The sequence below is a fragment of the Lycium ferocissimum genome, chromosome 8 (genome assembly GCF_029784015.1).
Source record: "Lycium ferocissimum isolate CSIRO_LF1 chromosome 8, AGI_CSIRO_Lferr_CH_V1, whole genome shotgun sequence".
Lineage (NCBI taxonomy): Eukaryota > Viridiplantae > Streptophyta > Magnoliopsida > Solanales > Solanaceae > Lycium > Lycium ferocissimum.
The window spans coordinates 27,841,488-27,863,817 of NC_081349.1; the positions used below are offsets into that span (position 1 = coordinate 27,841,488).

Genomic DNA, 22,330 nt, shown 5'->3' on the forward strand with positions numbered 1-22,330 from the left:
AACATTCTCAAATTCAATTTTAACGTTTTGCACTAAATATCTTGAGCTTCTGGAAAGACTACACTTCTCCAACACCTCAACGCTCAACTTTCCATTTTGAACAAGTAATATTTTACAATCCATAAACCATTTTCAAATCAAATTTGCTTCAATTATAAGTCTATATAGTTGCTCCATTATGAGATTCACATTCTACCAACTTCTCCTTTAGTTAACATTCTTTCTTCACATTATCCCATCACTTCAAAGTCCAATCTTTATATATTTCAATCATCGTCTCACATCTTTACAATCCATAGCCTCTTATAATTTATTTTTCTTCAAAAAATGTCTAAGCAAAGTGTGAGAAAACATCATGCATTAGAGAAACATAGGGAAAAAGAGAAGACAAGAAGCAATAATACTACAAATTTCTTATTATCTAAACATTGGAAGAAAATATACCCTATAGGGCTACATAAAACAGGCTCTTCTCTTTCACTTTCTTCACTTTCTTTATCTTTATCACAAACTTCAAATGATTCTTCTGTTACTGACTCTTCTTCAATCACTCCACTGGATCAGAAAATCTCTCTGGCACTCCGATTAATCGCGTCATCAACGGATAAAAAAGAGGGTCCGGCCACATCCAAGAATGTGGCTCGAGCAGTTAGTCCAACTCGTAATCCTAGTCCAAGTCCTAGTACTGAAGAAGAACTCATGAGGAGGTGCAATTGGATAACTAGTAGTAGTGGTAAGTTTCATTTTTATATTTTCTTGAAATATTGTTACTGTTTGAATATGGCTTGTAGTACTTTTTGATTCTCATTTTATATTGATGGTGTTTGATTATGAGGTTATTTTGACTTCATTACATATTAAGAGTTTAAGTTATGTGCACTAACATTTATAAGACTCTTGCATCTTTAAGTTAAATTGACCTACAATAACATGATTATTAGTAAAGTCAAGAATTTCAACTAAAATTGCTTGAGATTTAATATATATGTATAACAACAGATGTTTGACATATACATATACACGGTATAGTTTTGTGATGGAAGGTGCTCAACTGACCACCCTTTTGCAACTGTTGTTTTGTCCCTGCATGTATTTCTTTATAGCAAGTCTGATATGATAATCCGATAAATATAGTAACTTACAAAACTCACTTACATTGCACTGATAGTAAAGGTATTTATCTCAGTAAAAGGGAACTTATCGATCAAACGTACCTGTGACAGATTATACATGAAACTATGTATCTTATACATAGATCATGGATACATAACTCAAGATAATTAGGTCACCAACAATTACATGTCTTATATTAGAAATCCCACTTTTTATATGAGGGATAACCGTAGATATAAACATTTTTTTTAGAAATAATGGTCAAAAACACACCTGAGCTATTTTTCGAGTTTTATACCCCAATTATCAGTTGTTCACTTTTCCTACCTGAATTATCATCATCTATGTATTAAAATACACCTAGTTGATAGTTCAGGTAGGAAAAAGGGAACAACTAATTGTTGGCCTAGTCAGTTTCGAGATGTGTTTTAATACATAGATGGTGTTAGTTCAGATACGAAAAGGGAACATCTGAACGAGTATGAAACTCGCAAATAGTTCAGCGTGTTTTTGACCATTAACTCTGTTTTTACACTGCTAGGTATAAAAATACTTTCTACTCTTCTAAAGTTTGGTGTATAAATTATGCTGTAATGATACATTCTTCCAATAGAAGTTGACTTGTGAGTAGAACAGAGTCGAAGAAACTATGTAGGACCTAATTATCAGAATCTATTCGGTGCTCACAATAAGCAGATAAAAAAAAATTGATAAGATAAGCTTTGAAACTTGCTAAAAAAGGATGTTAATGATTGTGAGTATCTTACTTTAGTAGCAGGTATTTGGTAGTCGGATCATTTGAATTATCAATAAAATGTCCTTTATTGACGCTAAATGTGTACCAAAATTCTAGCAACTCTGACCAACATAATGCCAATTGTAATATAGTACTTTATGGAGTATATTTTAAAATTAATCGGTGGGATAATTTTCAGTGGTGGTCATAGTATGGTCCACCAAAATTTTGCAAAATCGTTACCTGTGTTTAGAGGTTTGGATTGTTAAATTGAAGGTCTGTGTATCAAAGAGATCTATATATATATTATGGGCACAGTAATATAGCGCACTCACTTTCTTTAGCTTGACTATATAAAACTTAATCACTGGTGTGTACATCAATACGTGAGTTATATCAGAAACTTAGTAAATTATTGATTACTTCAATTTGTTATTATCGAGAGGGATAATCAACTCCTAAAATATCGAAGTTTGAAACTTTGTATAGGTATATATGCACTCGTAGTCTTGGTACCAGATCTATTCTCATGTTCTAATTGTTCTGCTTTTAATTTTGACTCATCGAAAATGAATTGGTTATCCTAACTATTTTTTAAAATGAATTAGCTGGTTATCCATAAACAGGGACGTTATCCTAACTATTTTCATACACCCTCGGCAGAAAATTACAGTGTATATATAAGGTAGATTTTCTGTGTTTATATACATATATTAACTTTTGAATACCCTGAACAAATGCAAAAGGTTAGCTCGTTCAAAAGTTGTTCAAAATCGTGTTAAAGTTTCTCCTGCAGTCCGATTCCATCAACAACCATATTTTTTATATTTAGCTTTTGTTGTTTTTTCCGAGCTCCCTGAATAAAAAACCTAAATCCACCACTGTCCATAAAGATAAAGAAAGTTTTCTTCTAGTTCCGCTCCCTGCTCTTTCATTTCAAAAAGACTTCTCAAAATTTGCCAATTGAGTCGGTCCGACTAAGAAAGGCATGGGACTGTTGGGCAATGTTTGGCCGAGTTAGGGTACCTAGTGATTTACAAGCACACTCTTGCATATTTTAAAGTTACAAGTTCTTAAAATACCACTAGGAAAACACATTTTTTTGACAGACTTTATTGAAAATCCGTCAGAAATGTGCTCGACAGAAACATATCGGAAAATATGTGTCTTTAGTAGTGAAATATATATTTATTCACAATGCATATGTTGTTTGAATAATATGGTAAGACAGAATAATATGGTAAGACATACTCCATATCCTAACTGAAAATTCTAGAGTTTGATTCTTTATCAAAGATTAATTTATTTGAATTTGCTATATGCAGATAAGGTTTATGTACAGTTCCATGATGACTGCTGGGGAGTTCCTGTTTATGATGACCAGTAAGTAATTTTATATTTTAGAGCTCATTTTATTAATTTACACAACAGTGATAACTACTGAAAAGTTTATTAATAAATAAATTGAACAGTCAATTATTCGAGCTTCTTGCGTTATGTGGAATGCTGATGGATTTCAATTGGACTGAAATTTTAAAGAGAAGGGAACAAATAAGGTACATAAATTCTCCTTTTTACTTAAACTTAAATTTACCCTACATAGCTCAAATTTATATTACTGTGCTAGTTTACATAAAGAGAAATTTCAAGACTCTTGTTTTATTTAACTTATATATACTAATTGATAGTGTAATTCTTCTTTTTACATTACCGGTAAGGTGGAATCAGAATTTGAAATTTATGGGTTCAAAATTCTAGTATTTTTGAGTTATTGGATTCTAACTAATAATTTGTACACAATAAATGAATTTCGTAGGACAATACTGTGTTTAGATCAAAGTTACTAGGTTCTTCGAACCCGTGGCCGAAATTGCACATCCGCGCATGATTTCCAAAGATAATTTAATTTATTTTAGCAAGTTGTTTGTCTACTTATTACTAACAGTTATTTATAGTAATCCTTTAAATGATTTGATAGTGTAAAGATTCTTTTATAGTGTAGAAGGTAAACACTTTTTCTTAATGTAGAGAAGCTTTTGGTGGATTTAATGCGAACCATGTGGCCAAAATGGGGGAGACAGAGATTGAAGAATTAATCTCAAATACATCACTCAATTTAGCAGAAAGCAGAGTTAGATGCATAGTTGACAATGCCAAGTGCATAGTCAAGGCAAGTTCCAAGTCATTTACATTTCAACCAAAATTTCAGAAAATAACCATTTTTCAGTTCATGTAATTGAAAAATAGCCCTCGTTGTGGAGTTCCGATTTCGATAGGTGAAACTCCATAACATGATAGTGATTTATTTTCAGTTACAGGGCTGAAAAGTGGCTAGCCTATGCTATTACTACGATATCAATATATCCACATATATCCACTTTTCAATCCATATAATTGAAAACTAACCACTGTCATGGAGTTTCAAGTTCAATAGGTGAAACTCCATGACATGAAAGTGACTATTTTATCAATTACAGGGGTGAAAAATGGCTAGCTCGTGCTATTACTACGATATCAAGTTGTTAATTAATTAAATTTTTCTCTTTAATCAATTAACATATGCAGATTGTGAGAGAATTTGGATCATTCAGCAGCTACATGTGGAATTATGTGAATTACAAACCTATAATCAACAGATTCAGACATCCAAGAAATGTTCCATTAAGAACACCAAAAGCAGAAACAATTAGCAAAGATTTATTGAAGAAAGGATTCAGATTTGTTGGACCAGTAATTGTTTACTCATTCATGCAAGCTTCTGGAATGACAATTGATCATTTAGTTGATTGTTTTAGGCACAAGGATTGTGTAAATCTTGCTGAAAGACCATGGAGGCATGTATGAGTTAATTATTTTAATTATGTGTGTTTATTGTTTAGTTTTCTGTTGTGGAAAGATTTTCATAAAGTTATTATTTACATTTGTAAAATTTTCATTCTTTGTTTTTGTTTATTTAAGATGTTTTTTACCATTTGCTTTTGCTTGCATCTATCAATTATGAATTGTATGTTGTATTTATTTCCTAGTTTATTTCTAATGATAGTTGTAAATGTATTTTTCTGATGTTTACTTGTGAAGATGTATGATATGTGCTGAAGTTTATGTTGTACTGGTCAAACGAGTTGTAAGTATTGGCTTAAGAAATATATTTTGGTAAGCCAATACTTACAACTTATTTGACCAAGTTTTTAGAAAGTTCAAGGTGCTTATTTTTTGTAAAAAAAGTGTATATATTATATAGTTGAGGTGTTTGATCAAGCTTTTAGAGGGGGAAAAAGTGATTAGTAATAGCAGAAACTGTTTATTAAAAGCTGAAAAGTAGATGGGGCATCTTTTTGAAAGCTTGGCACACAAAAATTGTTGTTCTAATATTGGTAATTGGTTGGCCGAATACAAATTGTTTCTTTCCAAAAGTACTTTTTCGAAAAACACTTTAAATAAGTAAAGAAAATTTAAAAACTTGGCCAAACAAATTATTAGTTCATTTATATATTCTTATTTCCATAGGTCTCTCGGGAAAATATTGTCATATATAGGTGTTATTTGAGGTCTATAACTCTTGTGGTAAATTGACCCCATTATTCACTTAACAATATCTTCAATTTGATTGGCAAAATAAGAAAGAAATTGCACGGTTTTCCCTTCAAATGGGTTGGCCTTTAATTTTTTCCCTTCAAAATTGAATTTATGTCTAACGAGCATAAGTTCTTTCAAGGTGCGGGCATAATTTATGAAATATAATGATGCGAAAATATAAATTTATACCCTATAAAAAAATCATTAGCTTTGAAGTGCAAAAATTAAAGACCAACACAAAATAGGACAAAAAGTCACGACCCAAAAATAAGAAAAATTTTACAAGGCACAAGTATGACGTGATATGTGAGGAATTTTTAATTGATATTTTAGCATGGGATCCGCCACTTTTTGCTCCCTCCCTCTCTTCCCTTCTCATCCGTCTTATCTCTCCTCTTTTCATCCGTCTTATCTCTCCTCCTTTCTCTCTCCTTTTTTTTTTTTTTTTTTTTTTTTTTTGCTTCTTATTTTTTGTTTTCATCAATTTTAAAAGGCTTAATGCACATGCATCCTCTTAAATTTGTCCTTTTTTTTTTATTTTGGCACCTCAACTAACTCGTTTGTTTATCAACCCCGAACTCGTCCTCGTGTTGTTATCAAACCCTCTAAATATGATTTTTATTAGAAGCAAAAAAAATATTGTGGTAATGAAGGTAAAGTAATATTTTAGACGTGTGGTAAGCTATTCTTTAGGTCATGGATGTGTCGGTTTCTGTGTTCGCTCTTTTTCATTACCGAATTAATTAAGAGTTTACTCTTTTTTCCTCTCAATTGTCGCTAATCTTAGCTAAAAAATGGCATAATTAAATTAGAATATATATTAGCATGTTGCTACATTGAAGATATAATACTATGTAAGTTAGATTATGTTTGATAGATACAATTGAGGACGAGTTCGTGGTTCAATAGAACAACACTTAGTTGAGATCTGCCAAAATGAAAAAAAAAAAAAAAAAAAAAAAAAAAGACAAGTTCGAAAGGCTGCATATGCATTAAGCCATTTTAAAACTATTTCTATTTTACTCATTAGCAAAAATTAAAAGAAAATAATTGGCGCTTAAAAAAAATTAAATATAAAAACTGATAGCTAAAAATGAACTTAGGATATTTCTGAAAGTAAAACACCTTGGAAATTTATTAGGCTTTTTTTTTTTTTTACTTTTTCTTTTGGTACATATTCAATTCAAAGTTTCTACATTATGTACCCTAGAAATCTAAAATTTTAAGTGTCATCAAAGTAAATCCTAAATTTAGGAGTATTAAAAGTTGGTTTAACTGATAAACTTAACCAAAATAATTGTTATTGGATAACTGAATCGAGTTATTGGGTAATGATTTTTAATAGTTTTGTAATTTTTTTCTTTGACTGCCAATTCGATTTTCGATTTTTAAATTTACATTAACAGTTGGACCGATAACCTAAGGTCTTATTAAAACTATATTCTTAAGTATATTTTAGTGATATTTCTATGTGAAAGATGTGGAAGGCCAAACCAATTGTGATTGAAGATTTTGCTGGTTCAATTTATCGGTTCAACCAATTTTTAATATTTTTAGATTTAGGATATACTTTGATGACACTTAAAATTTTAGATTTCTAACGTACAGAATGTAGAAACTTTGAATTGAATATATACCAAAAGAAAAGGTGAAAAAAGGAAGTTTAATAAATTTTTCGTGGTGTTATTACTTTCAGAACTATCCTAAGTTCATTTTTAGATATTAAAATTTAATTTAATTTTTTTCAAGTGTCAATTACTTTTTTTTAAAATTTGTTCAGAGTTTAACTATATTTTTAATATAAAATTAAAAAACTAGATAATGAAATCGAGAATATCTAAATTTTGTTTGCTAATGTGTGCTATAAGTTTATGATAATTGATTAAAAAAGTTATAGTCCATTAAAAAGATGGGCTGGAGTTCAACTATTGTGCATAGTTGTGGTACATCTGGGCTTTACGGGTGCTAGAAGGGGCAATTTGCACGATTGTTCTTATTAAGGGGTGGTCTTTAATTTTTGTTCCTCAAATTGCTGGTCTTTAATTTTTAGCATTCACCTCAAAAATTTTGAATTTTTGGGTTCGAATTCCGGTTCAGTCCAAAAAATTCGCAAGACAGAATTTCGTAGCAAAATAGCCTATTCGGAGGCCTAACTTTGGTAGAATTTCAAAAGAGTAAAAAAAAAAAAATTCTAACCTTGCGAAATAGAATTTTCCTGAAGCCTTACCTTGCGAAATTTTTTTTTTTTTTTTTTTTATCGAATTTTTTCCGCCACTTTCTTAAGTGAAAGTCAAAAATTAAAGACCAGCCATTTGAGGGGACGAAAATTAAAATCAGCGCCTTTGAAGGACAAAAACAACATATCAGTGAAAATTTATGGTTCTTAAATTTGCTTACTCGCAATAAATGAAATTACCTAACGAAGTTGTATGATAGTTTTTGTCTCATTAATTAGAGCAATTTGAGGCTTCATAATTGTATAACGTGTGACTTGTTCTGAAATTATAGTGAAAATTACTTGTTCTGGATTTTTATTATGCCAAATAAAATAAACTTGTAAAACTTTTATCCCTGGTCAATTATCTTATCGAGCAGCTTGTTGATTTTATCCATTTTTAGCGTAAAATTGAATGATAATATGTTCTTTTGTTTATAGTGAAGTTCAAGAAATCCAAAAAGTAGCTTTTTTTAACCTATACATACATTATATTTTGCCATTTTCAGTTTATTCTGCTATTGATGCCTTCTAAACTTAAAATTTTAGAATTACGCGTATAATACTTAAGAAGTCGCGGTATTTATGAATACATTCATTTGTCACATAGTCATGAGGCTATTGAAATTCAAACTCGTAATACTACTGTTTCTTCTCGCACTTACTTATGATCACTATGTTAATGACCTTCTTTTTACTGCACCTTATAAAGTGTTTAGATTTAGATTTAGCTTTTTGCGTTAAATACAAAAGTATCATGAATATATCATTGAAGTAAAAACATATTTGCTGAGCAATATGTTTAAGCTTACAAATTTAGAAAAAGAAATGAGAAAAAAGAAGAAGAAAAAAAGGGGGATAAAATAAACTTGGTCAACAAAAGGATATGTCAAATCACAGATATTTAAGCTCCTTTAATACATCATCAAATATTTTAAATTGCTTGACTTAAACAAGTTCAAAAAACAGATACCAAGAGTGATTGTGATATACTAGCTACTTAGAAAACAATACAAGAAAATGTTAGTAGTGATGTAAAGAATCTCAACAACTTAATTTTATGCAATCCTAATACATGACATATGTGATTAATTTTTATGCCAAAACAACCCTCTCCTTTTTGTTTTATTTTTCTCTTTTTTCTGAATACACACAAATCGAAAAATATGAGGATACATTAATTGGATGTAAACTTAACCCACCAATTCACTTGTTTTACACAACAAAATGAATTCTTTAATATAACGTGATACCCCACAATTTTATTTTTATTTTTGATTTTTTGCCCTTTTAATTTCTGTACAAGTGCCGACAAGTCTAAATGCAAGAATCTTTAGTACACTTTGTGTCTCTTGAACGGCAAAAGTGCACGTAAATGTACCTAATTTTTTACTTTGAAATAATTTCATATGGTTGTATTTCCTAATTTTCATAACAAATTGAGTATAGACTAAATAGTAATATTCAAATAAAATATCCGTAAATAATTTACCTGTTTTTTTTTTTTCAGAGAAGAATGTGTACTTGGCCCCAATACAAAAATAAGCAACATTTAAATTGAATGTGGGTAGAGTTATTATATAAAATAGAAGAAAATAACGTTTTGGAGCTTTTAGTAGGTCCAAAAGGCCTATATGTAGTTCATCAGTCGATGTTGTCAACGTCTTAATTAAGTAATAATTAAGATTTTGAGAAGAATTCTATAGTCAAGTAATGACACAAATTAGATGATTTCAAGATGAGTAAGCTATAGTAAGAATAATATCACCCTTTAGTCATGTTGTTGAGAACTACCTTTATTTAATGAAGCAATCAGACAACCCTGGACCCCCAACCATTAGAGGTAGATGCAAATTTGCAAGTGGTATATGTACCTTTCAACTTCAACTACCAACGCGTATGTATAATAAAATAAACAATTATTACGTCTCAATCTCAAACATATATGTCGATGAATTCAAGTGGCTCGAACTCTCCACCTTAATTAAAATTATTCACATATTAGGAGATCTACGTAATAGCGGTTGATTTTTTCTTTTAAGTACGATAATTACCATGCTTGGATACATACCGTAAATTAGTGAGTACAATAAATTTTAGATTCTTAGATTCACCTTTGGTTTCTTGATTGAGATACTATAAGATCTATCTATAACAATCATCCTCTATATTAACATTTCACTAAACGGAAAAAAATTTTGCAATCTGTTTTTCATGCTATGGTATATGATATGATTGATTTCTTATTTTTTTTTTTTGGAAAAAAAACCAGAGCCAACAACAAACAACGGGCTATATAGTACGAATCGAGCCTAATCAGAGATGAAGTTGCCACGTTTGCTCTCATCCAAATTTTATTCAACTCCTTTATTCTTCTTTGCTTTAATTTGCTTGTGCTTTTCCTTACTAGTCAACGTTGAGCAGCAAAATAAATCTCTTCTGTTTATAGGTACCTTTTATTTTTTCATTATATCACACGCATAAAACCGTTTCTTGGTTGCTAAAAAGAATGACCATTTGATGTAGACGTCCACCAAACATCCAAGCTTATCACTTTTATCTTTGCTTTGTTGTGAACGTTCAAAGCACTTTCTTATTCTGTTAACAAGAACAAGATTAACATATCACCAAACTGGCAACTTTACAACTATATCCTCCGCCCTACTGATTCTTTTTTGCAACTGAAATGGTCGAATCAGTTTACATGCACCTCGACTGATTCCACAAAGTACTTACTATCTCCCCAGTCTATCCACCAAAATCAGAAACTATGAAAAGAAAAAGAAATTCCTAAAACCGTACGATTCTCAATTTTTTTTTATCACTAGGTCACACTCTTGGGTCCTCTTATTAAATTGGCCATCTATATCTTTCAAGAATGACAATTGACAAGCTAATTTCACTAGGTTTTTGTAGACCCTTGGGTCCACTTTCAATGTCTATGAACTGGAAATTGGATCAAACAAACATGAATTTCCTTGACCACAGAATATATACTCTGCCACTGTGATGTAGCGTTTGGACTCTTTTAAGTACACTGAAGGGTCAATTGGTCCACAAAAGGGACCTGCCCTGCACTTTTTATCATCCATCCACAACTCTTCTGTATAGGTGGCTTCATCAGGTTGTGCAACTCTTTCCACTTTTAGGACATTTCGAGGAAGGACACAAACTCATGTGTCATGCACAATGAAAAGAAAAATGAACACTACATGACAATGTATACCATAACTGGTAAACAGGATAATCAGATCAGATAACATTTGGCAGCAAATATCTTTAACTTAGTAGATAATATTAACCAACCTTTCATACAAAATTACTCGAAAACCTCACTCCACAGCACAAGCAAAGCTCTCGTAAGCTTCGATATATGAGAACAAACAAATCATAAAAAGAACACACATCCAACATTTACATAACCTTCTTTTTTTTATTCTCTTTTTCAGATATCATTCTACAAATTATTTATCTAACAGTCGCCATGACGAAGTGAAAGGGAAAAAAATGAAGACATCAAACGGAGAAAAACACCAATACTACTCAGCACTTCCACTCAGGTGCCTCCAAATATTTACAGCATTTCCTATCAAAGCTACCGCCGCCCTAAAACTTCTTCAAGGAGCATAACCACTTAACCAACCTAAGCTAGAAATCTTCACTTCCACAAGCGTGCGGGGAGTTATTTAGGCATTAACTCATACTAGTAGTGAGATGTTGTAGTACCTCAATCTCAAAACTGGCAAGAAGTCCCAAGCCTTTGTATCTGCCTCTGACCAATGGCGACTGACTTGCGCTTGGCAAAAGCTGGGTACAGCAGTTCCTGGAACTTCTCTAGAAACAGACGCCATTCCTCTTCATCCATATCTGCTAGCTTCACAAAGCTGGAACTCACAGGAAGCTGCTCATTCGCACTCCTGTGGCCAGATGAAGAATTAGCAAGATAGGCATTTTCTGGTTTTGTTCCAGAAAAATAAGGATGCTTCTGGTTCTTGTCACCTAAACTAATATTCTTGAGGGACATTGATAGTTTTGTCTCGGTCACATTCTTTACGGGGGCTGGAACATAGTTGAAGTTTGTTTCATCCTCCTCTTCACTTTCTTCTTCCTCAATGCTTTCATCTAGCTTAAAGAGTTGAGTGCGGCCATTTCCTCCTCCAAATGGAAACTGAAACGGGTTCTTGGTCATGAAGTCCTCAGAGGCCATTTTTGGACTATAATCATATCCTGCATCCTCGTAATCTATGTCAAATTGGAACTCCTCCTCATCAACTTCAGCCTTTGGAGACAAAATCTCTCTCTCAGCAATTAACCTTCTAGCCTCCAAACAAACTACCTCAAGCTCACTCGGTTCCTCCTCCCCACGACGAAATTCCCTGCTCATCATCTCACCAATCTCTGCAAGGCAAAGCCCATAAGCAGCAGCTTCCTTGAGGAAAATGGTGGACAGGACCAAGACACGAAGGCAAGCTTCGCGAATCATGGGGAGCTCACTTCTCAGCATCTCAGACTCACGAACAGGATCAAGATTCTCTATATACTTGAGTTCATCATCTGAAAATGGAATGGATGCCTGAGGCCAATGAATCCACTCAAAATACGGGTCTTCCAACGTTTCTGGTAGACAGAGGCCATGGTCAATGGGAATTAACTCTACTTGACCAAACCTCCCAACCCCATCAAGCTTCCTAACTAGAAGATTTCCTGCATGCCTATCTGTATTAAAAATCCTGATATCTAATATCCCAATCCGATGCACAGCAGTGACAGGGAAGCTTGAGGTTCCATGGTCACTGGCATCAAAATCATGAGGAATGAATTGCTGCATAGATGCAATCTTGCTGACGAGTTTCTTCTTACTATGAGGCTTGTCCCCATTAACACCATCATTGATATTAAAAATAGAATGAGTGATTTTCACCAATGCAGTAGCCGGCACATTAGCAAAATGATCATAGTCGAGAAGATACGCAGCAGCCTCCCGAAACCCTGTTTCTCCAACCCTCACTGAACGTTTTAGGCCTGGCTGTCCAAGAGTTTTGCCAACAAAACCCTTAGGATTATTTGGTGCAAACGGTTCTTCATCTGTTGGCTTGACAATAGCAACACTCTCACCTCTGCTGTTTCTAAAATAGTATGCCCCTCCAAGTCCACTATGGACTGGAAGTGGATCAACACCCATCTTGACAGCCTTCACCATCTCCTTGACGAGTTGTTTTATCTTGGCAAAGTGACTAGAGTTTCCCAGTATTTCAATAGGGCCACTCTGATCTCTCTGTTGGACATCCCTCCCAGTAGGTGAAAGACATGGAGTCGATGAACTTCTATGCATAAAATTCCTCGTCAGCAGTAGAGGGGAATCATTCCGAACGGCACTAAGGTCATTCTTCAACACCACATCTCCAAATGTTAAAGAACTCTCCTCAGTTGGAACATTGAGGGCGATCTGCAACCTCCTCTTCACAGTATGAGCATTGTCGTTACGGTCCAACTCCATCCCCAGTACACAACCAGTGTCAGTTTGCACAAAAACACGTCTCCTCCCAGTAGATTTCCCTTCCATCCTACTGCTTCCATGGTACTCTCCACCAAGAGGACTCTTGAACACTGCCACAGCCATCTGAGTCTGAACAGGACTGTCCAAGTTAGGAGACATAAAAGGACGAGAAAGAAATGGTGGCCGAAGAGAGCTCCCCCAACAAGCTCAACTCAGAAGCCGATTGTGCACAAGCCACCAAAAGAATCAATCCAAAAACGATCATCAATCAGGAAAAGAGGAACAAAAGCAACCCCCAAAGACGTCACCACCAGACACAAGAACACTATCACTCGCACGTCAAATAACGAACAGCGAATGATCAAGACCCCAAATGTTACATCGAGAAAGCCATCTGCTGATGCGGATATAGAAGCGAGCAACAATCTGTAAACGCGCACAACAATAAATAAATCTATGCACTTAATCAAGAAATGAACGAAAACCAAAGATCGCCAAATATAATACATTAAACAGCTCATTCAGATACGGAAATAGCAGTGAACAACAATCTGTAAACACGCACAACATATAAATAAATCTAAGCACTTAATCAAGAAATCAACATAAGACAAAGATCGGCCAAATATAATACATTAAATAGATCATTGATTATGAACCACAACAGTAACAAAGCTGACAAGATCTTCAAGAATCCGAATGAAAAATTCTCTAACCTAAAATCTACGTTTACAATCCATAATGCTTGAGAAATATAGCTAAAGAACTCAAAAGCTCCTGAAACAATTAGCACTAATTTCGCAATTAATCCAAAGCTATATATTACTTGAAAACTTAAAATCTTTTCAAGTAAAATTTACAGAATCAAATTAATTACACGCTATTATCACATTTGTCTAAAATATCACAAGCATTAAACATTCGAACTCTCCTTCTTATCCAATAACATAGAAATACAAACAGACAAATCTTGTGCTGTTTAGCGGACATATTAGCAACGGCAAAATGGTCGTAGCTAAGCCTTTAGCGACAAATATTTGAAGTCCGCTACTAAATTTAGCGACGGGTTAGCAATATATAAACTCCGTCGTGAAAAACAGTATGTAAATTCTTAAGTCTAAATATTCTAAATTCTTTAGTGTATCTATTTTATCAAAATTTGTTTATCATTCTAAAGGAATTCTTATTTTACAAACTTTCTTTTGACACTCTATATTATCTGTAAGTCTTTTTATATCTTCTCTTACGCCTTGTAACTCCCAAGTTATAGCCGAAATTGGATCTTTGTTAACTTGGCTTTATAACATTCTATTTTCTATTAGGGTTGACAAAGTTTCTGTATTTATTACTTCTAAATATGCACTTAGGGCCTTTTCAATTTTCCTATATTCTCTTCTTTTTTCTATATCTCTATATAAATACCAATAGTTTATAGCTATTTGTTTAACAAACAAAAGGTTATGTTTTATATAAAGGTAACTACTATGGCTTAAATCGCTTCTGGATCTACTTTTGAGAGTATTTTCTAGATCTTATATATCCTAATAATTTATATTCTAATCCTGATATTATATCTATTAATTCTTGTAATCTTAAATGATTCTCTTTAGTACTACTTAGTCTGATATATTCTCGGTATAGTCTTTCTAACTCTTGTTTCACCTCTAAATAGTTATCTTGCATTACCCTAATGGGATAAATTTTACTTTCTGTTCTAGATGTCTAATACGATCTTCAGCTCTAACTATCTCGTCGTTGGTGAAATATATTTCCCAATTAAGATTATTTCTTAAACTTAAAATAGTTATGTTATTATGTATATCTTGACGATGAACTATGTCTATATATCTACTATATTCAGTTAAAAATTTTCTTGTTTTTCTAAGATTTATAAGTCTTTTTCGAGTTAAATATATCACACGATAATTATGACTTATACATTTAGTAAAACTATGTTGTCTCATATAATATTGTCTATAAACAAGTATAGGGGTTTGTCTTCTCTGTCGTGCAGAGAATGGTCTTCTCATAAAATATAGTTTAGTATATAGGTTTCGGCTCGAAAATCTTCTTGCTCTGATACCAAAGTGAGAGGGGGCTTATATTTTTTGTTTCAATATAAATATGGATAGAAATATAGAGTGGTTTTAGCAAATATTTTAAACAATCCTACTCGGTACTCACTCACTTCTTGATTCCTCTTATCATGTAAGTATATTTCTTATTTTCTATCCATCTCCCAATTTTTACGTTTTTTTTAATTATTTTTTTTTTTAATAATCTGGACTCTATCGAGTTATGAATCTTATTACACTGTTCATCTCTTTTTCTTAATCGTTGTTCTTAATATCCTTCTTCTTTAACTACACCCCGGTTACCACGGCCAACATCGTCCTTAATCATTTGGACATTTAAACGGTCTTTCAAACACCTAGGAATTTACAGGTTAATCCATCGAATATATTAAGAAATTAAGAGAATAACCATATACTAAGAGTAATAGATTCATAATAACAAGTAAGTAATTACTGAAACATAATATATTAATTAAACATGGAAAAATTTACATAGTAGGGAGATTAGTTCAGAAAACATAGATAAAAACTTACATGACTTGAAGTTGGAGAGAGGTTTCCCTTTCGGGGAACCCAAAAACTACTTCACACTAAGAGAAAATTACTAAAAGCTTAATATTATTTTTACAAGGGGGTTTATATTATTTCAAAATATTATTTCAAAATCAAACAAGTGTGTGCACGTAATCAAGAATATAATTAAACACGTCTATACATAATCAAATTAATTACAAACTATTATCACACTCATCTAAAATATCACAAGCATTAAACACTCAAAACTCTCATTTATATCCAATAACATAAAAAAAAAAATTATAAACAAATACTCACTCCGTTCACTTTTACTTGTCGCGTTTCACTTTTTTTGAAAGTCAAACTACATAGACGTTGACTAACATTTTAAGATGTATTTTTTCTATCATATTAATATCAGTAAAATTGCAACTTAAAGTATTTTCCATATAGTTTTTAAACATCTAACTATTGAATTTAAAGATTACTCACATTTACTACTCAAAACTCCCATTTTCTCATTCAATTATTTAAAACTGAGAATAATCACAATAACAGATCAAGAAGAATAACACATAACATAATCTAAATGAAAATACTTACCAGATGGTCAGATCTGAGAGATCAACGGCTACGATTCGTTTTCAATACACCAACTTTTTTTTTTTTTTTTACCGATGATGTAAAGATTTCAGTTCAGCGATGTAAACCGTAAGATTACGAGACAGAACGAAGGCAATCAACGGCTACGATTTCGTTTTCAAGCCACCAAAAACCCTCTTCTTTCTGTCCTCTGTTTGGCTTATGCTTTTTTTTTTTTTTTTTTCTCTTTTGACGAATCTCTCTCTCTATCTCTATGTCTCTTTATCTTACTTACAATGTATTCTGTATCTATATATCCAAACACTCGATTTAAAGTTTTCTTTTTGGGACAACTTGCACTTTTAGTCCCTATATTATTCATGAATTTTAATTTTGGTCATTTGTAATATTTGACTAAATGGTTTTGACCTTCAAGTAACTCAAATGTGTGTTTTTAATCCCTTTATTGTATAAGGAAACATGTGTGTGTTCTAGAACTATGGTTTAACATTACAACTTTAACATAATACATTGATCATTGAATGGTTTAACACTTAATTTTTCAAAATGTCAATATACCTAGTGTAGTCTCACAAATAGAGCATGGGAAGGTTAGAGTTTACGCAAACCTTACTCCGACCTTTGTGAGGTAGAGAGGTTGTTTTTTATAGATCCTTGGCTCAAAAGAAAAAAAAAGAATTTGAAGCATGATAACAAGAAAAATACAACAACAAAATATCAAGATAAAAAGTAAATGATGCAACAAATAGTAATTCACATCGATCGAAGAATCTTCACACCGTCCTATCTAAGGTTATGTTATAGGTAAGTTGAAATCATTATAATTTTGAAGATTCAGAATAAAAAAGGATCAAAACTGTACATATAAATTAATTGAAGATTAAATGTTCTTAATTAAAAATCACAAAGTAGACCGAAAATGAGAATTTGTGAATACTTGAGGGACTAAAAGTGCTAATGTCCCTTTTCATTTTTGTTTCTTCTTTAACTAATCGTGGTTAAAGCGGCAAAGCTTATTTCATGGAAAGGTCTAGAATATTGAATCATTAGCCGTTGGATAATAAATGGACGGTGGGATTTCGAGCTCCAATGATGGAAGGTGACGTGGAGATTAAAGATTGGAAGATGATGTGGCGGGTAAAGAGCGAAACTTGTACTGACAAGTGACAAACGAATTGGGTGAGAATTTTACCATCGTATAGCCAATTAGTGGCAGAATTTTACGGAAATAACCTTAGAGAAGCTACGGGGGGACAGATATTTTCACTTTCACCTGAAAAATATGAGGTTTGACTCCGTGCTTCGCGTGACTAGGAACTTCACATGGATTGCTTGTACACCTGGAAAAGTAGGGTCCAAAATTTTCACTTTAGTACTAATCTTTTGTTTGACTAAGGACCCGTTTTGTCATGAAATTTTTTATTTTATTTGAAAATTAATGTGTGGCCATAAAAATTTCAAATGTAATTTAAAGTTGTATTTAAAATTTAAAAATACTTAAAATTTTATTTTCACTTTCAATACATTCAAACGACCAAATATTTTTTGCAAAAACTATAACTAAACACAACTCCATCTTCAACTCTAACTTCAAAATTCCAAATAAAGTGAAAATTATTTAGTTTTCATGGCCAAATGCCTACTAAGAATAATGAATTTTTCCACTCCTTTCATCAGCTCAATGTAAGTCCCTTATTTTGACTAAGCACAGAGTTAATTAATAAAAATAGAGATTTGAATTTTGTGGTCTTAAATTAAGATGTGTGTAATGTACTAAATGTCGTTTGAATCTTATGGTTTTAAACTTGAGTGAATTGTTAACTTCATACTAGTAGTCGTAGTATCATTCGTGTAGTTCCTTGTCTTTCGATATCCGTCACTATTTGTGATTTCTGTTACTATTTATTGTTGCTTGTACTTCGATTAGCGTATTATTTTGTGGTAGTTACGGTTTCTTTTTGTTCAGTCAGCTTTATCCTGCTTTCTATAATATTTTGCCATGCATTTTGTACTGCTTTGAATTGTTGGTTCTTGCGGCAAAGGTCTATCGGAAACAACCTCTCTACCTCTCAAGGTAGGGGCAACGTCTGCATACACTCTATTCTATACAGACCCCATTTTGTGAGATTTCACTGAGTATGTTTTTGTTGTTGATGTTATTGTTGAATTGTTAACTTATTAAATATAGAAATAGGCATTCTTTTGAGCCAGATCGAAAGGGAAAGTAAGACACTTAAATCGGGAAGGAAGGAGTACTTGGAAATCTTTTGTTTGACTAAGAATAATGACCTTTTTTAATTGATATTTAAAATTGTAAAAATTATGAAGCGCACTGAATACTTTTACTCGCATATGGTTTTAAGAAATTAAAAGGTATTTCATTGAGATAAAATTTACAACTTCACTCAGGCTCAGTATTTCATCATCCTTTGCATAAAAATAAATACTTTAACAAAAGAATGTAATGACTCGTGTATAATGAAGAATGTAATTGTAAAAACAATTGGTTTGACGATGGACATTATACAAATTTTTACTCATAAAACTTTAACTTTCGTTTCAACTATATCTATAGCTAAACGATCATGCACTTAATCGCTTAAAGTAGAATTGTCATTAATAATTTTGTGATAGTTGGGGGGAATTAACCCGTATTTAGTGTTTATACTAAATTATTAAATGCATAACATGTGTTTGGATATCGATACAGATAAGTATTTATCATTTGATGGGTGATATCTTCAAGAAACAAATAGTAACTTTATTAGACATGGGATTGAATTTCCAGACTTGATTGTATGGAGAGTCATTGAAGTCACGTTCGTTTGATTAGACAAAGGAACATGGTGTCCCAATCAAAATCAAAATTACAAAGATTATTGGGATCATCATCATGAGGAATGATATCATATCATTTCAAATCCTCATCACTTTGCTTAAAAAAAACTTACATTTTCAACAATTAAGTTCAAAAGTCTATATCAAGAAAAATGGCAACAAGTTAGCAGTAATAGCAAATCATTAATAAGGAAAATACTTCTATTATTTTCTGATGGACTTATCTCACTTAAAATATTAGTAAATGGTTATAACAAGATTACAAGATTTTGCACGTCACTCGTGTGCAAGAGGACAGTGCAAGTTTATAAGATAACAACATTAGACTATATAAGATATTGGAGACAGTTTATGTATCCACTTACCATAATTGTTAGATGCATATATTAAGCTCAAATTAAGCTTGTAGGTTATTTGAATCTAGTCAAAATAACAATTAACGTTTAAATTTCAACATAGACAAAAAAATATTAGATGGTTTCTTCTTATCAGCCTTCAACTTAGACAAAAATATATTAGGTGATTTCTTCTTATCAACCTAAATATTAGTGAACAGAATTATTCGACACCAGTGCTGATAGGAATTATTTGGTTACTTGCGTTATGATTAAAGAGGAAAAGAAAACTACAACTAAATAAAATGGAGTGAAGATTACAAGAAGTTTCGGCACAGTATAGATCGTTAACTAGTGGAAAATTGTCTTTTGAAACTCTTATCTTTCTGTCTCACTTGAATTACTAACATCTAGTTTTAAAATCATTACAAGATATTTCTTGTCACTCATGTCCAATTAAACAAATGCATGGATAGGACTTTCGTTATTTTTAGAAAATTAGGAACATGATCTGAATTCCAAATACAGGATTAGACAAGATATCATTAGAAATCCTTGTCACATGTGGTATCATCCAATTTGTCATAATTTTAAGAAATATATAGATTATATTTGAACTTTAAGCTTCCTTTGTGTCGTCTCTCCGGCAAAGCTACTAATAAGAACTTCTAATTATTAGTCGACAACATTATAATTTTTAAGAGCCAACATTTGAAAGCTCTTTGGCCTTTATTTAATTTGAAGCCTTTCCTAGGTGTTAGAAATATTTAAAATATTATAATAAAAAGAATGATCCATTTTGATCGAGAAGAATTAAAATCGACGTTATATCCTCATTTAGATTCAGCTCATTAAAAGGTAAAGCATCATATTTTAATAGACAATGAAAGAAATTTTACTTTAATTAGTTGTTAATTCTGTCTTAATCTCCCTCCTTGTGTTAAGGCAATAACTTGAGGCATGACTAGTCGAAAGCACTTAAGTAATTAACAGATGAAAAATAATCGAAATTAGGATGGATGTGATATATGATTAAAATAACCAAAGATAATTGTTATAACTTAGTTTTTTAAGTCATCATTGTTCTCATCAATTGACTAGTTCTTGCTCCATAGTTATCTAAGATGCACATAATTATTAACTAAGCAAACACCAAGGAGACATGCACTCATCACGGCATGTTAAGTACCTTCATAAAAGCAATATGACTGTAACTGTATAATCATGAGATCATTAGGTTTCATTAAACTAGGATAATATAAGGAGTTTGGTAAAGTTTTTGGTATATGTTTAATCAAGTTAAATAGTCCAACTATCACCTTTCATTCTACAGTATATGAAATGAAGTTGATAGGTGAGCATGATCAAGGCACTTCTTCCCCTCAGTTCTAGTTAGGGGTGATTGAGTTGAATTTGGATGAGTGCCATTTGGACATGGTTTGAAATCATGGTTTGAAATCTCAAGTCATGCCTTTTTGGATGATTTGGGATTTCATCCCATAGTTTGAAACCATGAGATGATGAAACCGCATGTCCAAACGCTGATTTCATCTCATGGTTTCAAATTGCATGTCCAAACACCTACTAAGAGCCTGTTTGGATTGGCTTATTTTAGGTGCTTTTAAGCCAAAATCTTTTATGCACTTTTATAGTGTTTGGGTAAAATAAAAAAGTGTTTTTAATAGTTTTAAGCTAAAATAACAAAAATAAACTAAAAGCCCGTCCAAACAGGCTCTGAGTTAATAAATGAACACGTCATTAACTTGTCTAAAGTTGCTTTTGATGAAGCGGACTGGGTTAAATATGCTAAACAATGTGTCATAACTCAACCCATCCAATTCTTTCAAAATTATGATAACATTATTTTCTCTCTCTCTTATTATTTATTAAATTACCAAATAAAATTGTTTTTCCTTTATTATGCTATATATACTAAAAAAAATATTAAAATATTTTGCCAAGATCTCTCATGAATCATTGACAATATATTCATCCCAAATCAGCCCAGCTTTTAAATGGGCTAAATAGAATGAGTCACGTTTACATGAGCTAATTCTATCACCTCCAATTTCTATCTAGTTAATAAACACCTCCTCATGTCTCCTCTCCAAACACCATTAGTAGCACTTTTCTTTTTCCAATTCTAATATTCAAACACTTTTATTGACCTGACTCCAGATTTGCGTCGCATACAATCATTTAAGAAAATAAATATTTCCTTAGAATTTTTTTCATACTCAAGTCTCAAATTCAAAATTTCTAATTTAGAGGAAAGGAATATCATTCATAGCGAACACATTCTCAGGTGATAACACCATCAATTTAAATGCACTAAACTATAAGAGAGAGATTATCCATAAAGATGAATGAAAGTAGAACTTTTTAGAAGTCTAGACTTGTAGTTCAAAAAAGGAACTAAAAACGTGAAAGGCGGTAACAAAGGACGTGCAAACCGATCTTCTATTTTTTGGTCTTACAAGTGGCTGATTACTCAATCCTTTTCCCTACACCCATCCTCCACATCTTCTATTCTCACTCATCATTCCAAAAACATACCCCTGTCTCTCAAATTATTTGTCCCTTTTTTATTTTTTGCACGTCCCTTAACAAATATTAATTAGGAGGTAACTAACTTTATCCTTATTTATGGCAAAGTTGTAATCTATCTTCATTAAATGTTTACTCTATTTATGTGTCATCTCCATTAATGACAAAATTTTAATAAGGATAAAATAAGAAAAAAAAATTAATCGTGTCTTGAATTTCTAAAACAACAACTAATTTGAGACAAATATTTTTAGCAACCACGATAGATAATTTGAGACG

At 32.0% G+C, this 22,330-nt stretch overlaps 2 protein-coding genes across 2 annotated transcripts; one reads left to right on the plus strand and one right to left on the minus strand.

Annotated features, from left to right (window-relative positions):
* The first annotated feature begins 244 nt into the window (after window positions 1–244).
* On the plus strand, window positions 245–4,912 carry LOC132066786 (uncharacterized). The gene is made up of 5 exons (XM_059459995.1): window positions 245–733; window positions 3,175–3,232; window positions 3,322–3,405; window positions 3,878–4,019; window positions 4,415–4,912. The coding sequence occupies exons 1-5, from the start codon at window positions 328–330 to the stop codon at window positions 4,691–4,693; spliced, it is 969 nt and encodes a 322-aa protein (XP_059315978.1). The 5' UTR covers window positions 245–327; the 3' UTR covers window positions 4,694–4,912.
* Window positions 4,913–10,985: 6,073 nt separating this feature from the next.
* Window positions 10,986–16,596, minus strand: LOC132067800 (phosphatidylinositol 4-kinase gamma 7-like). The gene is made up of 2 exons (XM_059461126.1): window positions 16,332–16,596; window positions 10,986–13,563 (listed from the first exon to the last, which is right to left on the minus strand). The coding sequence occupies exon 2, from the start codon at window positions 13,294–13,296 to the stop codon at window positions 11,374–11,376; it is 1,923 nt and encodes a 640-aa protein (XP_059317109.1). The 5' UTR covers window positions 13,297–13,563; window positions 16,332–16,596; the 3' UTR covers window positions 10,986–11,373.
* Window positions 16,597–22,330: the final 5,734 nt, after the last annotated feature.

Excerpts from the sequence above, each read along its gene's own strand:
- LOC132066786 (XM_059459995.1), top strand. The coding sequence starts at position 328 with ATGTCTAAGCAAAGTGTGAGAAAACATCATGCATTAGAGAAACATAGG. Across the intron at positions 3,233-3,321 it reads GTTCCTGTTTATGATGACCA|TCAATTATTCGAGCTTCTTG; the intron begins GTAAGTAATTTT and ends TAAATTGAACAG. Across the intron at positions 3,406-3,877 it reads AAGAGAAGGGAACAAATAAG|AGAAGCTTTTGGTGGATTTA; the intron begins GTACATAAATTC and ends TTCTTAATGTAG.
- LOC132067800 (XM_059461126.1), bottom strand. The coding sequence starts at position 13,296 with ATGTCTCCTAACTTGGACAGTCCTGTTCAGACTCAGATGGCTGTGGCA.